Below are 22,603 nucleotides of genomic sequence, written 5' to 3' on the forward strand. Positions count from 1 at the left end.
TATAATTCATTTTTTGAATGAGGAAACTGAATTTTCTGCAGTAATCAGAATTTGAAACCTTGCCTACATTTACTGAATACTTGCTGAGTATTTACTTCAGAGCCTGGTAGCCTTGGGCCTGTTATTCTTGCTGTTGTGTATTTATTTCTAATTTTATTGACATTCACTTTAATGAGGATAATCTCCATCTTGAAGGGTTGTTGTGAAATTTTGAGACAAGGCGTTTTGGTGATTGGCACTTATAGCCACTCATAAACCTTAATCCTTGCAGCTCCGTATTGAGTAAGAGTCCAATAAGGAACACGAAATGAGTCTCAACAGGTTTCTGGTGTTAATGTTGGGGGGGGGAGGGGTTCTGCTAAAAATCCGAGTGACTGGACTTTATTAAGCGAATGGATGTGGGCATAGTGCAGTGGAGGTGTGGCAAGAGCCGGTGTTTCCATGTGAACGTCAGCGCGGCTCACCCTTTCCTCTGCATATGAGTTGATAGTTAGTGTTGGGATAAACCCCACAGATCCTGTTTCCCCCTTCTTTCCAGTCCTGCTTTAGGGAGGTTTCCTGATGGGCCCGAGGGCTAGCCAATCACTCCCTACATCCTGCTCAGCCCCTCTGTGGCATCTTTGCAGAGAGGTGATATTTGGAGCAGGTCACCCGTGGAGCATACCCGCAGGGCCCGTGAGGGAAGGTTTCTCAGTCCTTGCCAGCCTGCTGGACTGTTGATTTTTCCACCCACACTGACCTTTGAGGCTGAGGAACACGGGTGAACATGATGAGTCACGAGCAGCGAGTGAGCAAACCAGCCCTGAGTGTGTGTCAGCAGAGCAGAACTGGTGTAGGTTGGCTCGGCCAGCAGCTTCCACTTTGCCTGTCCAAACATCCCTGGGCCATGGGAGAGCAGCTTCCTTTGGGGTGCAGAGGACATTCTTGCAGGTACATGGGTGTGCCATTGCCCTACTCGGTGCATCTTCCCAAGTGGGATGCAGTGTCTTTGTTCAGTCTTTTCTTCTTCTCCTGCTAAATAAATTATACAGATGGTTTCCAAGAGGAGGCTTGTTCCTCCTCCTGCTGACTGTCACATGTACTGCTGGTACTGAGTTCTCCATGTCAACTGCACTTGTAAACAAGTAACAAGTGCCCAAATTTAGGTATCTTGTTTAGAACGAAAAGAGCATTTATAAACATGGATGAATACTTACTAAGGCAGCTGAAAACATAGGCCAGTAGACCCACTTTAGACCGCAAGTCTGCAACTAGATGAAACCTAAGGACAAGGGTGTTTCTTCTAATTAGCCTTCTTGTTTCCCCTGCGGGTTTAAGGTAATAAGGAGAAATAAGAGCAGCGGGACAGGTATGCATCCCTGTATTGTCACACAAAGTGAGTGGGTATGTGGTCTTGAGGAGGGATCGATGTACAGTCCTGAGCCTTTTTTTTCTTTTGAGTATTAAATGTGTTCTGCCGAGGAACTCAAAGCTGTGACATCGGGAAGGTGGGGGCCGAAGGACCAAAGGCAGAATCTTAGCACTGTGTGAGGGTGCTTGAACTTTCTGGAAGTTGTCCAGTGAGGTCTTGGGCTCCAAGGTGAATGTCTCGAGTCCGTTCGCTGCTCTTGTCGCTGGTGACATTTACAGCACTGCCCTGTCTTTTTCTCTTTCAGAGTTGAATGACAGCGTTAATGAAAATAGTGATACCGTCGGGCAGATTGTCCACTACATCATGAAAAATGAAGGTAGGAACATGTTCCTCTTTCGGGGCGTGTCCATCTCATTAGAGATCTAGAGTCCGAATTTGAACGGCTTCTCACTGCTTTTATCTGAGCTCGGTAATTCCTCAGCTTCTAGCATTGTCCCGGCAGGCGTTGGCCTCTGTGGGTATCTGGTGGCCTCAGCGTCCATCGCAGAGGACCAGCCCTCAAGTTGATAACTTCTGGTCAAACCATGCTTTACATGACTTTATAAAGCCTCCGTTTCCTCCGAGACAGTGAGAGCCACACTCATGCTTGGTACACAGCACTGTGGAATAGCGTACGTGAAATGCTCAATGTCATAAGGATTCACGTCTTACCTAGTTCCTGGTTGACCCACACTTAAACATTGTAAAATCTATAAAACATAAAATTGACTGTTTTAAGGGACTAGGGAGATGGCTCAGTGGGTAAATGCTTGTTTCACGAACATGAGACATGATCTTGATCCCCAGGACCCAGGTTAGAAGTGGAGAGTGGCAGCAAGTTCCTGTAACACAGGTGCTAGGCAGGTGGGTACAGTAGGGTCCTGGCGTGCACTGACCAGCTGGTTTAGCCAATTGGTGAGCTCCAGGTTCAGTGAGAAAACCTGTCTTCAAATAAGAGGAGAGTGATTGGGGAAAACACCCTTGACTTTCGGCCTCCATGTGTGCACACGTATACATACACTTTCCCATATACCACACCTGCGTGTGTATGTGTGTGCATGTGTGCTCGGGGGTGGGGGGTGAGAGAAGTGCTCGAGTGTACACACACACACACACACACACACACACACACACACACACACACATTTTTACCAGTTTGACCATCTGGAAGTGGAGAATTCAGTAGCATCCGTGTCCATTCTAAGTGCTACATGAGTGTGTCTCTCCTCTTCCAGAACTTCCTCAATATCCCGCACTAAAATATGCATGATTCTCTCCCTGTTCCTTCCTCCCCAAACTGCTTGCAAACGCCGCTTTGCTTGCTGCCTCTGTGGTTTGTGTCTTCTAAGAAGAGCTTAGGCACTAGGACTTAAGTGGTTTTTGGTTTTTTGTTTTGTTTTGTTTTGTTTTGTTTGAGATAGGGTCTCATGTAGTCCAGGCTGGCTTTGAACTCAGTATTAATGGCTAAGGATGGTCCTGAACCCAGGTCACCCTTCCCCTGGGAGGCTAAATGCTGGGGTTATGGACACATGCCACTATGCTCAGACTTATGAAATGTATTTCAAGCCAACTTTGAAAGTGAAGAATTCAATTGTTATTAAATAAGTTAGGGACGTTGTTCTGAATGCTGGGGGTTATCTTAATAGGCTAAGATTTTCTGTTGCTATGAGTACCACAAGCTTGGTAGTTTATAAAGAACAGAAATTTATTTAGCTCACCGTTCCAGAGGCTAGCAAATCTACTCGTGGGGCCAGCATCTGCTTGGCGTCTGGGGAGGGCCTTCATCGCTGCATTCTGACCTGGGGACCTGAAAAGACAGAGCAATCATCTCAAAAAGAACGTGCCTTTATGACAAAGCCACTCCCTCAGTAATCCATGAATCCAAGAATCCGTGAGCAGACCGGAATGTTCATCAGGGCAGTCACCCTGAGGCCCCACCTCCAAATACCATCAGTGTGACTTTGGGGGATTGTGTTCCCAACACATGAATGAATTTCAGGCCACACCCGAGCCAGAGCAGATTCTTTGCTCTGAGTAATTTTTAAGGTCTGTGGCACTCCTTGCCCCTTCGCTGACATGCTGTGTGTTTCCGCCAGCACACCCTCCTGCCATCGGCCCTTTGCTGGGACCCCCCACCCCCCACGCCAGTATTCAGTGAGCGTGCCCGCCTGGTCCAGCCTAAGATTTTCGCCTGTTTTCCAGCCGTGATTTATGTCTTTAGCTTAAATCTAGTAGTTTGCTCTGGGTTCTCACCTGATTGTCAACACCTCCATGTCAAGTTGGTGTGTACTCAGTTTACAGGTGAGGGAGGGGAGGCTGCAGGGGTTTAGGTTCTCGTGGTCAGAACTCGCCTTCTGTCGAGTTCCAGCCATAGTGCCCCGTTCAGCCACGCAAGCCACGCTGTTTCTCGCTTTCAGTTTTGATAGTTTGCAAAAAAAAAAAAAAAAAAAAAAAGATAAACAAACTTAGACAACATAGGATTTGTCTTCCTGAGGCTTCTCATCAGGGCCTAGGATTTGCCAATACTGGATTTGCGCACACTAGTTTATAACCTAGTGTTTTTTCATGTTGACTCTGAGCTAAAATTCTCCGCTGTAAGGGACAAGCACATGGTTAGCCCAACTTGGGTTCTGTCGTTAGCCCAACTTCAAACTTTATTTTAATTTAAACTTCATTGTTACTTTCCAAAACTGACGCTCTCTATATTTATAAATTGTAACCGCCGGGCAGTGGTGGCGCACGCCTTTAATCCCAGCACTTGAGGGTGGGGGTGGGGGGGGGGGCAGAGCCAGGCGGATCTCTGTGAGTTCAGAATGAGTTCTAGGACAGGCTCCAAAGCTACACAGAGAAACCCTGTCTAAAAAAAAAATGTAACCATACTCCAAACTTTTATTAAGAAATTAAAAGGGAATAACATGAAGCACACTCTCTCCATTAACGTTTTCCCATGTTTTTTTTTTTTTTTTTTTTACCCCTGTATCATATAGTTTTAAACATTTGCAGTATTGATATGAGCAGTTTTCTGCCTTGACTTTTTAATTTGTCAGATGGGTAAATTTAATCTATAGTCATGATGTTTTTCAAATGAAGCAAAGCTGGGGTTTAAGAACATTTAATATAGACTTAAGCCTCAGGAAGGGGTGAAAAATGAGGCCAAAGGTATACACGCTGAGAAGCCAGAGTCCTGCGGCGGCGTTCTTGCTTAGGGCTTAAGCATGTGCCTTTAGTTTTAGAAATCAGTTTTGGCTTAGGTCACTGTCCCTCGGGGTCGGCTCTAGCGGCTGACCTGCTGGGCAGGCACATTTTTATTGTACAGTCATTGTTGCACTACATAGTTCTTAAAGATTTATTTTGAAATTTTAAGTGTGTGTGTGTGTGTGTGTGTGTGTGTGTGTGTGTGTGTGTGTGTGTGTGTGAGAGAGAGAGAGAGAGAGAGAGAGAGAGAGAGAGAGAGAGAGAGAACAGGAGTGAGCAGATGTCTGGAAAGGCTAGAGGTGGTGTTTCACCTCCCAGGAACTGGAGTTATAGGTAGCTGTGAGCTGATCGCCGTGGATGTTGGGAACCAAACGAGTTCTTTGCAAGAGCGGTGTGCGCTCTTAACCACTGAGTCATAGCTCCAAACTACACTATGCTTCCGACACAGGGTGTGCGGTTTTTCCCACCCAAGCGGCTCTTCACCTCTGAAAGCCAGCTAGACGACCCATTCAGTTCACCTCTGACTCTGCCTGGGAGTGAGTGTGGTCTACCACAGGCTGAGCTTAGTTCCACGGGGCTGCCCGACTTTACCGGCCAGTTCTGTTCCTCTAACTTACACGCTAAGAATCTAAGAATCCCTCCAGGGCCCTCCCCGGGTTTGCTGGTTTGCTAGAATGGTTCACAGAACTCAGGGATATACTGTTACACTTAGCAGTCTGGTAAAAGGATAGAACACAGGACAAAGGATGGAAGAGAGGCTTGGGAGCCAGGGGCCGGGGCTGAGAGCTACCTACCGCCCTCTAATCACAGGGCCTTTTACCGACTGCACCCTGACTCACCTCATTAACATACACTCAGGTCTGATCCAGTAGCTTATTATGAATAACAAAGGGCACTCCTCTTTGACTCAGGAAATTTCACTCAGGAAATTCTCAGGGTTTTAAGAGCTCTTCGACACACCCGCACACACTGATCATTTTCTTCCGAATGCCAAGCATTAGAGCAACCCTGGCGCTGTCTCGGAACTTATCTTGCCCTATAGAGCCGAACAGAGCCATGTCTGTGTGGTCAGTGGGGTTTTCCTGCATTGTGGAGAAGTTTGGAAAGCATTAAGTGTTATTTATTCAGCGGGTGCAATGTTATTCATTAAGCAGCGCTGTTTACCATGTGAGAAAAGCCACGAGGTACAACATAACCCACTCTAAGAGTTTATTAGGGGAAGGGAACAGAAGGGGGTGCATAGGCCTGTGGAATGACCATGCAGGAAGAGTGGGGAGGAATAGGTGGAACCCGCTTTTATAGGTGCGCCCCCCCCCCCATATGGGCCAATGCAGTTATGTTTTACTTAACAGGTTCTTGTTTTCTCAGGGAACTTAAGACAATCCTCTTACGAATGCTTATCATTATAATTTTTATTACAGCCAGCACTGCCATCTTTCCCTCTTGTTATTTCTCTCTCTCTCTCTCTCTCTCTCTCTCTCTTTTTTTTTTTTTTTTTTTTTTTTTTTGGTTTTCCGAGACAGGGTTTCTCTGTGTAGCTTTGCGCCTTTCCTGGAACTCGCTCTGTAGACCAGGCTGTCCTCGAACTCACAGAGATCCGCCTGCCTCTGCCTCCTGAGTGCTGGGATTAAAGGTGTGTGCCGCCGCCACCACTGCCTCCACCCGACTATTTTTTTCTCTTTTGTTAAGTTTGGTAAATAAATGATGGCAAAGTACAAACTGGCCACTTACTGTACATTTTATAGACGCCGTAGCCGAGAGTAGGTACCTTGTTATTTTATCTTGTTATTTATGAGGAAGCATACAAAGCTAGTGTTGGTTAAAGGAAGATCAGTTTGGAAGATGGCAGTCCAAGATCAGGCAGCCTCATTGATTTGACTCTGCTGAGGGTCCGCTTGGCTGGGTCCCGTCCTAGTGGCCAGCAGCATGTTGGGAGTGGGTGAAAGGAAGAGAACACAGGTAACCAGGGAGCTGGGGAGAGAGAGAGTGGGGAGAGAGAGAGAGACTGACTGACTCCCTCCTTGTGCAGGCTAGGACTCACTCGAATCCAGGGACTTGTGCAAGCTAAGTGCACACTCTGCGCTGATATACTGACCCCTTCTTGGGGACTGAGGGAGAGAGGGTACTTCAAGAGCTGTCTGAATTCTGAGGGCAGTGTCCAGTAACCTAATCACCTTCACTCGATTTTCAAAGAATGGACCACTTCCCATAGCACCACCTCCCACGTGGCCAGGGTGCTGCCATCATGTACCAAACCCCAGAGAGAATAGCATCAAAGGGTAGGTAGCCAAGGATAGCAATGGTCACACTTACAGAAGCCGTCCCGGGGACCAAGCTCTCAACACAGGTGGGGTTCGAGCCACATCCAAACCAAAGCAACACCCTGGCCTGTTACCTGAAAGAAAACTATTTTCTGACTCCTCATGAACATTCAAAAGGGAAAATGACTTGTATCACAGGATTATGAAGTGTGTTTTGCGGAGTCAATGTGGTTTTGTTGTTGTTGTGTGGGTGGAGATATTCTGGATCTAATTTCAGTCTTTTTTTTTTTTTTTTTTTAAGTAAAAAAAGCTTTTGGTTTTATATCAAAACTTACGTTTGGCAGTGATTTAGACACCCTCACAGTTGTGAAGGGCAAAAAAAGTACTTTTTTAGGAAAGGGGTGACATATATAAGTATTTCTTAAAAATAACCCCCATCCTCATGGATTTCTAAAAGTTGCAGTGAGGTGTTGGAGACCATGGAGCAGCCCCAAATGAAAACAACAAGAGCTTTATTCTCCCTTATATATAAGGCAAGAGATACGCCACAGGTCGTAAGCAGATATGGATGTTCGGTATTGTATTTTTATGAGGGGATGGGTAGGGAACAAAAACTGGGTGGGGCTAAAAGGAAGTCAGGTTGCGAGGCACAGTAGTATGTGAATCCTTAGCTCTCAACTCGTCCAGCATCAGAGTTGGAGCTAGAGGTAATTGTCCTCTGGGGACGTCATTTGAATGTAAAATGTTACATGCTACCATCCGCTCACAGGGTAAACAGTAATTCTTTTATTCTTTCCTCTCTGGAGAGTTTATTGTGATAAGTCATGAGGACAGTGCTTTAAGAATCAATGGAAAAGGTTAGGGGTTGGTAATAGCTTTCAGCCCTGGCAATTAAACGGCCAAACGACACTTGGCATTCATAGCAGCTTTGACTGACCACTCTGTAAGAAGTAGGAACGGAGGGCGTGGGTGTGGGTCAAGCCTGAAAGCTTAGGCTCAGTTTGCTTTTGTTGACAACTCACATACTTGGGATTTTAAAGAATGAACATTCTAAGTCTAAATTAAGTCCTCTTATGTCACATAAGTTTGAATTATTTGTCCTGACTTAGGGGCTTTTGTTAGTTCAAGTGGAGAGCAAAGGCAGTTGGCCATCTGCAAAGTAAGCCTCCCCTTTCTTCTTCCGGGACCCTGGAATCTCCTCAACCTTCTTCCGGGAACTCCTCTGTGAACTGAAGGAAGGCCTGAGGTGTTTTCAGTGATAGCTTTTCTAACCTGGTGGCTGTGATTACTCACTGACCTCATTTAATTCTTTTTCTTTTTCTCTTCAGCGAATGCAGATATTTTGAAAGCCATGGTAGCTGACAACAGCGTGGGCGATGTTGAAAGGTGAGTGTCTCTCTCCTGTGGATGGCGACAATTTCATTTGTTCAGATGCATGCCATTGGTGTTCTGCTCAGCTGGAGCTGGCCTCTAGCCTTGGGTACTGTGACATTTGAGGTCAGGCAAGTCTTTGCTGAGAGCAATGGCTGGTACAAGAAGGACTGTTAAACAGAGCCCTTCATCTCTGCTCATTGGGTGACAGAGCACCACCCCGCCTTCAGAGTGTGACAAGCTGAAATGTCTCCACACACTGTCAGTTTTCCTTGGGAGACCATCACCCATCGATTGTCACTCACAGGAATAGGGTCCAGAACCACTCAGTGTCGAGGGCAAGAGCTGGGGGTTAGAAGATAGAGAAGACAGAAAGCCTGGACCAGGAGTTCTTGTGTAAGCCGGTGGCTCGTGCCAAGCAAGTTTATTAAGAAGTACAGCATCTTCTATGCAGTTACCATGGGGAGAATGGGATACGGTCAGTGGAAAGCTATCATACAATGGGGGTGCAGTCAGCAGGAAGCCAGTCAAGCAGTGTCGTACAAGGGAAACGCCAGTGCTCCACAGCTGTGCACACAGCAGCCATGGGACTGCTAACCACAGCTCCTTAGGCTGGGAAGCGTTGAGTTCTCAGGATGAAGTTGAGGCTCCCCCAAGGCCCTGCCTCCAGGCCTTTGCTGGCTCTGCCAAGCGTATTCCTGGTTTTAGATGAGGAGCCACGCTCCTCCATACACCAGTGCCTCAGAGAAAGCTTGAGGCCTAGCTCCCAGCAACCCTGGTTGACAACTCTGTGTTAAAGGCTAGCGCTGGAGAAAGTGAAGTGAGTGGCTAAGAGTGAGAGCCTAGGTTCAGAGCTGTGGAGAGATTGTGTCCTGCCTCCGTGTGTAGTGCCCGCCTGTTGATGGGCAAGTTCACTGAGCCTGCTGAGCTCCAGATCCATTGTCTGCAAACCACTGTGCTAGTGTCATTGGATTATTACCAGGAACACAGAACACTTCAGGTGCTAAAAGACCTTTATGAACAATGATAGCTAAATGATAACCTGGTCGGTTTAGAATGCCTGCTACCATCTGTTTTTGTATTACTGATTAAAGGTTATGGCTGTGGAGTACCAGATTCCATTGTAATTCTCTAGAGATGATGATATGTCTAGACAAGTCTTCATTTCGCTAATCAGGAGCATTGATTGGGTGCAGGATACAGTGTGGGATAGAGCAGAGCAGTCACAGATCTTTGCTGCAAAGGGATTCAGCCGGTGGGGCATAGAGATAGGTGTGTAAGGTCTTATGAGAGGTGCAGACTGGACTTTGGGGGGTTCTGGGGACCAGAAGAAGGTCAAGTGTGCCGGGTGTTCCAAGCAGGTGCTGGTGTAGACAGGTCCTGTACACAGTCCATCTGCAAATGGCTGTTTGGGTGTCCAGAGAATGTGCAGAAGTGGCAGGTATGTTGGATTGGGATGGAGCAGCGTGAAAAGGAGCATCTGCTTTTTGTGTGGCCCTCTCAAAGTGTACCTAACACCTCTTTAATGTGAATGTGTTTGTCAGATAGGCTGTGTTGGATGTACACATTAGAGGGGTCATGTAGAACACCAGGCTGCATGCCCAGGGAGCTCTGGAGATGTAAAAATAGGACATAATGACTCGTGTTTCCTGCCTTTGGCCAGATAGCTGGTGCTTGCTACATATTAGCTCCTTAGCTCCTCAGCTCCTCGGAACCTGGACTCAGGTGACTCGGGGCCTATAATTGGACTTTGTATTCATTGGTACTTGGTAAATACTTGTTGAGTGAATGCCGTTAACTGAGCTCGGTTTTCAAATACATGGTGCCAAGCTAACGTTTTTCCAGGGAGTTCCTACTGTGTGTGTGTGTGTGTGTGTGTGTGTGTGTGTGTGTGTGTGTGTGTGTGTGTTTGTATTTGAACAACTTTAAGGACGTAGCTAAAGAGCACTCGGGAACTTCTAGTTGCCTGGTCTGTTTGGACTGCCCTCAGTTCAAGCATGGCCCAGACTGCTTTTGATGCGTGCTAGTCCACTGACTGCCAGCAGCCCAGAGGCTGGTTTCTGCCAGCTGTCTGTGTGGCTTTGGAGTTTTTGTGTGGGGGCTTGACAGTTTGCTTTTCTAGGTTTGGATCTCCAAACCACTTAGGTGCTATTTATTATACTGGGTAAGATATTTGGCTCTTTGAGCTCCAATGTCCTCATTTTTTGTTTGTTTGTTTTGTTTGTTTTTGTTTTTCGAGACAGGGTTTCTCTGTGTAGCTTTGTGCCTTTTCCTGGAGCTCACTCTGTAGCCCAGGCTGGCCTTGAACTCACAGAGATCCGCCTGCCTCTGCCTCCCGAGTGCTGGGATTAAAGGCGTGCGGTGCTACAGCTGCTGCTGCTGCCGCCGCCGCCGCCACCACCACCACCACCACCTGGCTCAATGTCCTCATTTTTATGATGAGGGAATTAATGCATACGCTATAAAGATCTAGGAGGGTTTTTAAATCAACACATAAACCATTCTTAGGAGACAGCTGGCACTGTTGTAGTCAGCCACATCAGCATCTACTTTCACACATTGAGCACCACTTTCTATGTCTTGACCTAAGATTTCCCTTTGATGTAATAGGCAGATTGGATTCTATATTCCGACAATCTTAAGTCTTCTGATAATTGTGGTTTCCCCCACCCCCTCATGGCACACGCAGGGCATCTTGCTTGGAGTTCCAGGCAGATGCCTGGCTGTGTGTGAGCAATCAGTGTGATTGCATGGGAAGGAGGATGGGAGTATTGGAAAAGAATCTAATACTGTGACGTCAAATTGTGTATCATCCTTGGAAACAGTGGCTTATTCCCCAGCCCATTGTTGAGAAGGAACAGTTGTTATGTGAGAGCTAAGTGCTGCTGCCCCGGGCCAGTTCCCAAAGTTCATTTGTACAATTGAAGGTTCGTATGCTTAAACCTTCCTGCATCTCGGGGAGCAACTGCCTTCACTGGGATTTCGTCTAAGCAGCCATTTTTATCTTTTTTCCTTCTCTTTTTTCCTCCCCACCTTCAGCCCTGTGACCCCTAGCACCCCAGGGAGCCCCCCTGTGAGTCCCGGGCCCTTGTCACCAGGAAGCACCCCAGGGAAGCATGTCTGCGGCCACCATCTGCACACAGTGGGAGGTGTCGTTGAACAGGACGTGTGCCAGCGCTGTAGGCACAAGCGGTGGCACTTCATAAGACCCACCAACAAGTCCAAAGAGGGCCGGCCACGGCGTCAAGGGGAGGTCACGGTCCTCTCTGTTGGCAGGTAAGGTGTCCTGGTGTTGCTTGTGTGGGACCTGGTTGCTGTGGTTACAGGTTTATACTTAGCTTTTCATTTGAGAGTAAGTTCTCATGAGCCTGGCTTCTTAGATGTGTCCTGGTCTGAATCTTGGATGTTTCTGACAGACCAGACAGCTTTGGATAGCTCATATAGAACATGTTTTAAGGCAATTAATTACTCTCTGTAATAGCTGGGGCCCAGACTCTCAACTGTGTCCAGAACATGTGTTTCTGTTTTTCTTGTGAGAATCTAAAACAGGTGATCAGGTCAATGTGTGGCTTTTCACACAGCTATCCAGGACCCCAGGCCCCTTGCATTCATGACTCTGCAGGTTTGTAAACAGAGATTGTTCTGAAGGGGTTCTCAGTGAAACTGGCCTGAGGGTGGGTGGTATGTATCATTTATTTGACTCACATGCCACTGGCTCCGGTTGATCACCTGTCTTCACCAGAGTTCCCAGCAGTTAGGAAATGTCATGCTGCCATGCATCAAGAATGTAGAAAGACAGATTTGGTCCAGAACTTTCCAGTCTCTGCCACTTAAGATTCACACCAGTGGCACTGACTGCTTCCTTTGAGGTCATCTCTGCTGTGTCCTGGGTACCTCAGTTCCAAAGCATCGTTTCCTCGTGACCCACATGTAAGGTGAAGATCCCGCTGTTTGATGGACATCTTAGTGAGACTTGACCTGAGCAGGTTTGCAGGGGACACTTGTGTAGTGTGAGCTTATACAGGAAGTGCATTGCCTAGGAATGTGTCACACTGGGGAAGGTCACCCCTGCAGGAGTCAGGCAAGGTAAGCGATGCAGTTCGGTTAGGACAGATCTCTAGGGAGAGCTGCCTGGACTCATTGCATAGACCCTGATCCAGTCCTGGCATCGCTACTTACAGACTCTTATGTCACAGCGTGCCTCAGTTTCCCCCTGCACAAAGTGAGAAGGCAATCATACCCACCTCTGAGAGCTTCTGTCAAAACTAAAAAGGGTGACTCAGTTAAAGGTTTCAGAATAGTTTGGGGCTCATAAGCATTCAAGGAACACAGTTCTGGCAGTTCTAAACATTATTATTGCAATCCTCACTTGGTTGAGTCTTGTCCTGTGTTAAGGGTAACCACAAGGCTGAGGAATGTCTGCTACTCACAGCAGAGCGGCACAGCTCATGAGCAGACTTAATAAAGGCCCACATTAAGGGGCTGAGTCACAGGAAGTTATGCGTGCAGTGAACGAGAACTTAATCTGTTAGAAGAAGAAGCACATTCTGTTTTCTCCTTGAAAATGTGCGGAGAGTTAGTTCTCTGCTCCGGTCCAGTGTGCATTGGTCAGGGCTCAGAATCCACCCCTCCGAGCTGTTGGGTACGATGGGTATTTCATCATCACAGGCTGGTTTTCAGAGGGCCTGCTTCAGGCTCTTTCAGTTTCCACAGGATAGTTCTCTGCTTCCCAGGCCCCTCCTCTTGGTGGCTGGTGATCTCATTTTAGACAAAGAAGGACATTTTTATTTTAGGTCATTTTAAAGGCGATTAGGACCACAGCTGTCTAAATGTTGGTGTTGGAAGACTGGGGATTTGATGGTATTTTTCTAGAAAAGCAGAGAGTAGATAGCTTTGACTTTTCTCCATGAAATTCTCTTCTTTAACTTATTCCCTTTTCTTCTCCAATCTCGGAGTGACAGTTAACCTAAATTTGGCTTTGAGAAGCAGAAACAGGAGTGAAGCCACACTCCTGGGCTCCCCCACCTGGCTGGTGTGGATTTGCTCAAGGAGGTTATGTGGTGGCCATCTTGGTTATGTCCATCTGCGATGTAAGCCACTTTTCCCGTTCCCCGGGGTTCTGTGGTTAGTGCCCATGTCACCGTGGGAAACCACAGCTCTCGGGCCACTGGGCAGTTCAGACGGAGTGTTCTCTGATGACTTTGCGTGCTCCGTGAACTGTCAGGGGTGGTTGCTCAGGGTCTGCAGGCGAACGCGCCCCTCTTGGCCGGTTGCCGTTCTCTCTTTAGGCTGAGTTTGTTTGGTGTCCTCCAGGCGAGTGGTTTGTTGTTTGTTTGTTTTTACTTATAGTCCCTGCTTATTGGGAAAGCAAACCCCGTCACATCTCCCTTTCCCTCCTCAGGTTTAGAGTGACCAAGGTGGAGCACAAGTCAAACCAGAAGGAACGGAGAAGCTTGATGTCCGTCGGTGGGACCGAGAGCGTCAACGGTGACGTGCCCGTGACGCCCGTGAAGAGGGAACGGAGCGACACGGAGTAGCAGGTGAGCCGTGGGTTTGGGGGCATGGGGGCAGAGTGTGGGAGAGTAGGGAGGAGGTGCAGAGAGCCCTTCTGGGGTCTGGGGCCTCGTGGGAATGGCATTAGAAGGGAATAAGAGGACTTCCCTGAAGCTGATAGGACTGTGGGGCAGCGAGTCCTCACGGTTACTTGTCTGCCCAGGGCCCCTTGTGGAGAGGGGTCGAGACCGGTGAACCTCGAGTCACACAGCATGCTGGGAGTGCATCACCTCAAGGGAGGAAGTCCATAGTGTCGCTCCGGCATCTTTGTATTCAAAAAAAGGGGTAAAATCCGGAAGTTTAGAATGTACAACAAAATAAGCTTTTTAAAGGGTTGGAAGCTCTTTAAGTTTTCTGCTTAAAAGGAAGAAAAAAAAAGAAAACAAAACCCAGGTTGGAATGGTAGGTAGTACAGGACTGTCTCAGCACTTGGGAGGCTGAGGCAGGAGGATTGTGACTTTGAGACCGGCCAGTGAGATCCTATGTCAGACAAAATAAACGGAAGCCGCAGAGCAAAGGATGTGCGTTCTTACTGTGTTTAAGGAAACGGTGCTCCCTCATGTCTTGTATCGAGGAGAATACCCCCATCTGGGATAATACTCCGCAGTACTCAGTAATGACATTATTCTGAGACCCCGCCCCCTCCCCTCCTGGGACCATTGCTCTTTCCTTGGGCTGTCCTGACGCACTCAGAACTCAAGGTGACGGCTTCTCTTCTTTTTTCAGAAGTTTTCAGAGCTCTCTAGTCAGCCATGTCCCTGTACCGACTTCCTGTAGCTTCCCTCTGACTCCTTCCTTTCTGGTTTGAGGAACGTCTCTTGTCTTTATGCCTGTTGTATGTAAAAGGCCAAGGCTTGAACCTCAGGATGGAAGGGTTGTCTCGTATAAAGGATGTGAGGGCAGACGACATCAGGCATGTCCTCGAACAGTACCGTGAGCTGGCAGAGCTGAGCCTGAGGCCGGGATCTGGCTGCCAGGTTCAAATCTCTCTCTGTCACTCTAACACTGAGGCTTGGGCCAGGCATGGCAGCCTTTTATGTCTCACTGGCACGTGGAGACATGGCTACCTGCCTTGAGGTGACCCTGGCCGTGCTGGACAGTGCTGCTGGCATCCTGAGTTCATTCACATTTGCTGGGGGAGGGTGAGTGGAGGGGATAAAGGAGGTTTTGGTTGAGGCTTCCCTTATAGTCTGTAGGTCCAGAAGGCTGAAGACATTCTGGAAGTCATCTGGAGGAGCTGTGTTCCTTAACTCTCTAAGGCCTGGAGGTACTGGCTCCTCTTTAGAGCTAATTCTTGTAGGCTTGTGTTGGGAGAGATCTGGCCCCTTCTTATTTTTGGGGCTAAACGGGCTTTTTTGTTTGTTTGTTTTGTTGTTGTTATTGTTTTGAGATAGAATCTCTGAACTATATTCATGCTGGCCTGGAACTTACCATGTAGCCTGGGCTGGCCTTGAACTCACAAGTTCCTTCTCAGCCTCCTGCTGCGGTTGCTGGTGTGAGCGAGCTACCTCTCCTGGCTTAGGGACTTTCTTTAAAGAGGAAGAGCAAGGCGGAAAAGTTCGGCTTCTCAGCTGAGCGGAAACTGGGAACAGAGGGTGATGAAATGGTGAGCAGCCGCAGTTGCTGTTAGCTTGGTATTCCAGTTTTCTGGACATAGTGCTGAGGTCTACCATGTCATCATTATACACGCTTCCTGACGAGGCTCACACCGTCACCCCAGACGAGGAAACTGGTACAGGGGGAGGGGAGGGGCGGGGTAGGTCATGCATCAATGGTCATGTCACCGGAGAGAACATCCAAGCTTTGTACCCGGGTCTCTGGCTGTAAGGTAGAGATGGTGGGCCACACTAATCGGCTTAGGGTGCTCCTGAGAAGGAAGGCCTAGGCTCTAGGCCCTGGGCTGGGGAATGTTACTACAGATCGTTCTAGAACTTTGTCTATCAGGGAAGCTTCTAGTCAGCTAGGCTACTGTCTTAGTTATGGTTTCTATTGCTGTGAAAAGACACCATGACCGAGGCAACTCTTATAAAGAAATAATAGTTGAAGTGGCTCACTTACAGTTCCGGAGGTTCAGTCCATTATCATCATGGTGGGGAACATGGCAGCGTGCAGGCAGGCATGATACCAGACCTGAGAGGGGTACATCTTGCAGGCCACAGGAAGTCAACTAAGAGTCACACGGAGGGAAGCTTGAGCAAAAGAGACGTCAAAGCCCACCCCAACAGTGACACTTCCTCCAACAAGGCCACACCTCCTAATAGCGCATCTCCCTTTGGGGGCCATTTTCTTTCACATAACCACAGCTACTTACATGTAAATTACTTCAGAGTAAACATTTAGATTTTGTACTAGTCACATTTCAAATGATAGCCAAGGCTGGAGTCTGCCCTGTTGGGCGTTGCAGACGTAGGACATACCCATCACCCAGAAAAACAGTACTGAACAGAGGTGGTGGTACATTTGATGTTAGACGTGGACTGCTGAGTGACCTGGGTAAATCAGAGAAGCTGATTAAAGTCCCTGTCTGGGAAGGGACATGCCTGTTGTTGAAGTCTCGGGTGATGAAAGCCCAGAGCCTAGCAAGAAGTGTGGGCTCATGCTGACAGTGTGCATGTGACACACACACACACACACACACACCCGACACTGCTCTTCCCCCCCCCCCCCCCCCCCCAGCAGTTGCCTGCTTAAGAAGCACAGCCCAGTGGCAGGCAAGAACTGACTGCAAGGCCACCTTCCTGCCACACTCTGCCCTGGTTACAGCCACACCGAGGTTTAGAAAGGTTAAAGGAATTAAGATCGCTCAGTTGGCGTTTGTGGTCCGACTTCTGTCTATATCAGACTTCAGGAAATTGATCTAATTACCTGAAGTCCTGACCACAGGGAACTGGTTTACAATGCGATATTCTCTACAATGCACACTGACATCTACCAGGATTACATAGTTGGGTTCTACCAGAAGGCTCAAGCTCCATCATGAGTCCATTTGGAAATAAATAGTTCTTAACTGCCCATGTACTGCAAGCTGCAAAAATGTACAAAGTAGGATTTCAGCTGATTGTGACAAAGCTAACACTTGGAAGAAGCCAAGGGCCTTCCAGAGGTCAAGGGGAGGCTCAAGGAGCCTTGGTGATATTTGGCTTTTGATTATCAGCTGTTTCCTGCTATGAGTTTCTTGTGTGCTAGTGTAGCTTTTCCATCATTGATTGGGCACCATTTCCCCTCTACTAAAGGAATATTTAGATAACCCTCTGCGCTGACAGCTATGCACAGTCAGAACCCCAGTTTAAACCTCCCTGTAATTATCGTCATTGGCAGCATCCGGCCAGGTCCATCCCCAGATGGAGGATAGTACCTTATCAGAGATACCTCTGTACTCTCTAAGAACAGACTTAAGCATCCAGACTACCTGTTTGAGAAGGCCTGGCGGATGTGCCAATTAATCTTAACTTCCTTTCCCAAATCTCCCCTCCAGTTCCAGATCTCCCTTTAACTATCACCAGAGGCATCTAGCTGTGTACAGGTTGCCTAGCGACTGAGCACACTTTCCCTCACCCTGCAGAAAAAAATGACAGATAGCTTGGACAGATAGGAGCCACAGGAAAATAGAAGGCAGTTTTATTTTCTTCCATTGACTTAGCAACTTACAGATTCTTAGCATTTTCTACCAATCACACTTAAGACTATAAAGGAGCACATAAGATCCCTCTTCTTAGATATTACCCAAATTTAGCCTTTAGTTAATTCATTTCCCCATTGGTCACTTCCCTTTTGGGTTGCTAATGATAATTAACAATTACTGCCCCTCTATGTGATCCTTATCACCCCTCTGTTTGACCCTGGAAGCCTGGTGGTCACTGCCTGAGGAAAATTCTTACCTGCCTTTATGACCCTGTAGAATTCAAGCCTAGTGACCTTGCTCGACCAAGGACTTGTTATTGCTTGGATTCATAACTGGATTCCTAGGAGACTTAGGAGGAACATAGAGAATGGAGAGACAGAGAATGGAGAAGGATAAGGAGGATTTTGACCAGAGAGTACATGTGCATGAGATGGAAGATGAGGAAGAGTCAGATGGGGGAGTACTAGCTGGGTAAGAACAAGATGAAAAGGCCCTAGATGAGGCAGAATTAAGATAGAACTTAGAGAGAGCAGTAGATAAATATAGAGAGAAACCAAGCAAGAAAGGAGCTAGGCACGAGAACAGAACTGAGGCTGTATAAGTAGGACGTTATTCCAGATGAATTAAAGCGAATGGACTAAAGAGCTCGGTGTGCTGAGATACTGTTTTCCCTAAAATAGTCCTCACCGTTCGTAGATCTCTCTCCTGAGCCCCTGGGCTGTATAATATTAAGGCTGGTCCCTTTAAATATTATACAAGACCCATGCCTCCTTTTTATATGAAATAAAGATTAATGCATTGGTTCGAGGCAAGTGCCAAGCGAGTGTCTAGGGTGAAGTTGACTCTCAGTGGAGGGTGGCCATACAGTGGTGTGCTGTCCAAATGAGTCAAATTCACCTAGTAGTCTTAAGATGGAAACTTATACTCTGAGACTCCAATTTACTGTAGTTGATTTTGAAATTAAAAAGAAAAGTTTTTATTATGGAAACTAAAAATATCAAAAGCAGAGAGAATAGTAATTGAGTATTTGTAATCCACGGAATCAGTTGAGTACCTCACCTTATAGGTGAGGTTCAGGTGAAACAACTCATTTCAAATTGGTGGAGTTTAGGGTGGAACCCAGGTAGCCTGGCTTCAGCTGTCACAGACGTCAACCTGGTCCAAGAAGAACAGGTCTGGGGTTGTGTCCATGCTGAATTAAATAGAGTATGGACCCAGACAAGGAAGGAAGCAATAGTCACTAGAATTTAAAATATTAGATATTAGTTAACATTTTCTTACTAATTTTCTTATGTTTTTGAAGAAGATATGCTCGGGACAGTTAATTGGGCTTGACTTTCAACCGAGAAAACCTGGGAGTTTTCATCTGGGCTAAAATCTCTGGTTCTGGACGGAAGCCGTAAAACGTAGCAGTAGCTGGGTGTGATGATGCACGCCCGCCTTTATTCCCAGTCCTGGCGAGGCAGAGGCAGGCAGATCTGTGAGCTGGAGAGCAGCCTGGGCTACATTGTGTCTTCTCGTCCTGCACGGCTACACAGTGAGACCCAGTCTGCAGGCAGAAAAAGTAGCTCATAAAATAGTAAAAGGCTGACCTGTTTTTATATAGTGACTTAGTCTTTGAAGTTGTACTTTTCCTCCTTAAAGGTGCCTTGTTTAAATTGGGTTTTAACCACAGTATCTTCATGTACTGTACATTCACTATAGGGTTCTTCTTCCCTGCTCACCCCCATCCCCACCCCCGCCTTCTCTCTTGTTTTCAAGAAAACCTAAGCTTGGAGAAGTCAGTTTCCCATATCCACAGATTCTGTGCTGTTGGGTTCATACAGTATGGAACTGAAAATCCTTCACCAAGTCCTCTGTTCTGCACGCGTACACCTGTCTTCCCGTGCCAGGGCCCCTAAACAGCGCAGCATGGTAACAATTTACATAGCATTTACTTGCATTTGCGTTTGGTATTGTAAGCAATCTAGAGATGGTTTAGAATTTCCAGGAGGACATGTGCAGGTGACATGCAAATACTGTCCCTTCTTATACAGGGGACTGGGCACCCTCAGCTCTTCGTGTCCATGGAGGTCCTCGAGCTGACCCTTAGAGCTACCGAGGACCCCTGTGTGTTCTAGATAGAGCACATCAGACGAAGTAGGGTTTCTCTTTCCCTCTCTCCTTCCCTCCTTTAAAAACAAAGTCTGTTTGTCCTCTCCTTCTGCCCATCCCCTCCCCGCCCCTGTGACCTGAACTCCTTTTGTAGCATTTCTGACTTACATTCCGCCTGGTTTATTTTGGCAATGCCGTCAAAATGGTTTCTTTTTTTTTTTTTAACTGCCCCCCCCCCCCCCCCCCCCGGAAAATGTGTTTTGATTTTTCCCTTAGAAGAATAAGCTTTTGTTCTTCAGAGTTAAATAAATCGGATTGCTTTCAGTCTCCAGATGCCACAGCCTTGTCTTCATTGTCCCAGCTCTCTGGCGTGTTCTAAAGATGATGCCCCGGCTCGCATCCTCGGGCTCACGTCTCTGAGGTGTGTCCTCCTTCCCCGCTCTGAGTGATCCTTATTGAAAACACCGACTGGGAAAGTGGCACGTTTCACACATTTTTAATCTGTACTAGTTTTTAACGTTCATCCCATTTTAAAATTGGTTCTAGTGTTATTTTGAGTTTTTGCTGTTGAGTTGTTGGAATTCTGTATAGATTCTACATATTATCCCCCCCCCACACGCGCACACACACTATCTATCTATCTATCTATCTATCTATCTATCTAAAATATTTCCCCTGCTCTGGAAGTTGTTCTTCACTCTGTTGGTCCCTTGGCTGTGTAGAAGCTTTTATAAAACCTCATTTGTCTGTTCTTGCTTTGTTCAGCGTGATTCTTTGGGGTGCTTTGTTGAGTACAGTTTTGGGGGTACTTTGTTCAGTGTGATTCTTGGGGGGTGCCTTGTTGGGTGTGATTCTTGGGGTTCCTGCCTAGACTGTGTTATGGAGGTTTGGTCCTATGTTCTCTTCTAGTAGTTTTACAGTAGAATTTTAAAATTAAAGCAGGTTAATTCTTGGGCATTTCTGTTTTTATTTTTATTAATTGAATTTGTTCTCAGAGGCCTGCACACGTGTATAATGCATTCTGACACTCTTACCCCATCCTCTAACCCCCTCTCACCCCGTCGAGATCTTTTTTTTTTTTTTAATTTTTTTTATTATTTTAAGCACTCTATTTTTGGTTATTTACTTTGGTGATTAAAAGCTGGACTTTAAACTGTATAGATTTCCTTTAAACTCTGTCACTTAACTACTGAGGATTATAAGCAAATGGCTTAACCCTCTTTCCTTTTCTCTTTCTTTTTACCTTTTCGGTGCAGGCTCTTGCTATGCAGCCTTGGCTGACCTGGGACTTACTATCTAGCCCAAGCTGTATGTTGAATTCCCAGTCTCCCCCCCTCTCCCTCCCCAGCCTCCCAAGAACTGAGGTTACAGGTGTGCTTCACCATACTCACACAGCTGTGTCCCTCTCATAGCCCAGGCTAACCTCAAACTTGTAGCCCAGGCTAGCCTTCACCTTGCTGTGTACTTAAGGCTGGCCTTCGCAATCTGAATCTTCTGCTTCTGTGTCCAGGGTGCTGGGATTACAGGCATCCCTAACCTTCTTAAGCCTTGGTTTTCTCCTCATGAAATGAGGTGGTTGTTAGGCTTCCCTTGACAGGAATATATATAATTCTTAAATCAGTCCTTGGCATCGTTATTATTACTGAACTCTGTCCTGGCGTTCCCAGGGGCCTTTGTTATTTATTAGGCTATTTCTTGAGCATTGTAAATTCCCCCTTCTTAAGAACAAACCAGCTTTGGACTCTCAGGACACCCAGATGTAGACAAGTCCCTCAGGAATTTGAGCCGTTTTAGTCTGTGCTGAGGAGGCTTAGAAATCACCACGCCTTGTACGGCCTCAAAACCAAGAAGGGAGGGGATGGGAAGGCTTTGCTGACCCAGGCTCTTTTGACTGGGTGCCCCTGTGCTCTGGGATGAGAAGCTGCTTTCCCAAGCATCCAGCCAATCACAAGTCAGCATTCCTGACCCTCAGCTGACCCCGCCCAGTGAGAGAGGCCAGCTCTCCTCCCCTTCTGCTGGCTGCCAAAGGCCTGGTAGAATACTTGAGGTCCTCTCCAGAGCGTGCCCTCCCCACCTAACATTCATGTTCTTGGTATTGCTTTTCTCATTCATTCATTCATTCATTCATTCATTCAAATTCCACAGAGAAAGATGATGGTGGGAAATGCCAGCTGCAACCAGCAGCTTGTCCTTTTCCCCCCAGCTTCTAGAGTTTTTTGGGAAAAGACGTTGTTTATTTATTAAATAAAGAAGTTTCGGGTAGTATAAAGACCCTTAGTTTAATTGACTGGCCTTCTAGGGTCATTGAATACATATTTGTCAAAGGAAACTGCTTGGATACGGTCACTTGGTTTGGTTTCCAGAGTTGGGCTGTCCCATGTGTGGTGTCTGGCATGCTGTGTGTGGGTGGTGCGGCCATGATGTTACCTGAGGAAGAAGGAGGTGGTCGGTGTGTCTCCAGGCCCCCATGTGGAGAATGTGCAGGGACTAGTCAGAAAGACAAGGAGTCCAGTCAAGGTCTGAGATAGCAGTGATTTGGGGAGCTCCGGGAAGTACTAACACCCCCATTTTACAGATGAGGAGCCAGGCTTAGGACTTACTTTTCCTAGGTCTTAGGGTGGGAAGAAATACACACTTTGGGCTCAGTAGCTGTGGGATGTGAGGGAATGTTACTCTCTTTAAAAAGGAAGAAAACAGAAATGTGCATATGGCCTCACAGTAGTGAGCATTTCAAACCCTCTGGCTTTGACTAAGGGGTAGTGTCTCAGTTGCTTTTCTGTTGCTGTGAAGAGACACCATGACCAGGGCAGCTTACAGAAGAAACAGTTTGTTAGGGGTTTACAGTTCAGAGGGTTTGAGTCCAGGACCATCATGGGAGCATGGCGGCAGGCAGGCAGGCGGGTGGGCGGGCGGGCAGGCGGGCAGCCAGGCGGGCAGCCAGGCAGACACTGAAGCAGCAGCTAGGAGTTCACATCTTGATCTGCAAGCATGAGGCAGAGAGAGAGAGAGAGACACTGGGAATGGCACAGGCTTTTGAAACCTCAGAGCCCACCCCGAGGCCACGCCTCCTAATCCTTCCCAAACAGTTCTACCAACTGGGAACCAAGTACTCAGACA

At 47.2% G+C, this 22,603-nt stretch overlaps 1 protein-coding gene across 2 annotated transcripts in view; it reads left to right on the top strand.

The window, feature by feature from the left end:
• Rell1 (RELT like 1) overlaps positions 1-22,603 on the top strand; it is a 66,334-nt gene that overhangs the window by 33,835 nt on the left and 9,896 nt on the right. For both annotated transcript variants that reach the window (XM_036200853.1, XM_036200854.1), the window contains exons 3-6: positions 1,656-1,727; positions 8,175-8,232; positions 11,257-11,493; positions 13,619-13,757. In XM_036200853.1, the coding sequence (XP_036056746.1) occupies positions 1,656-1,727; positions 8,175-8,232; positions 11,257-11,493; positions 13,619-13,754 (503 nt within the window). In that variant the 3' untranslated portion in view covers positions 13,755-13,757. The remainder of the gene's footprint in view (positions 1-1,655; positions 1,728-8,174; positions 8,233-11,256; positions 11,494-13,618; positions 13,758-22,603) is intronic.

This window comes from Onychomys torridus, chromosome 10 (genome assembly GCF_903995425.1).
Source record: "Onychomys torridus chromosome 10, mOncTor1.1, whole genome shotgun sequence".
Lineage (NCBI taxonomy): Eukaryota > Metazoa > Chordata > Mammalia > Rodentia > Cricetidae > Onychomys > Onychomys torridus.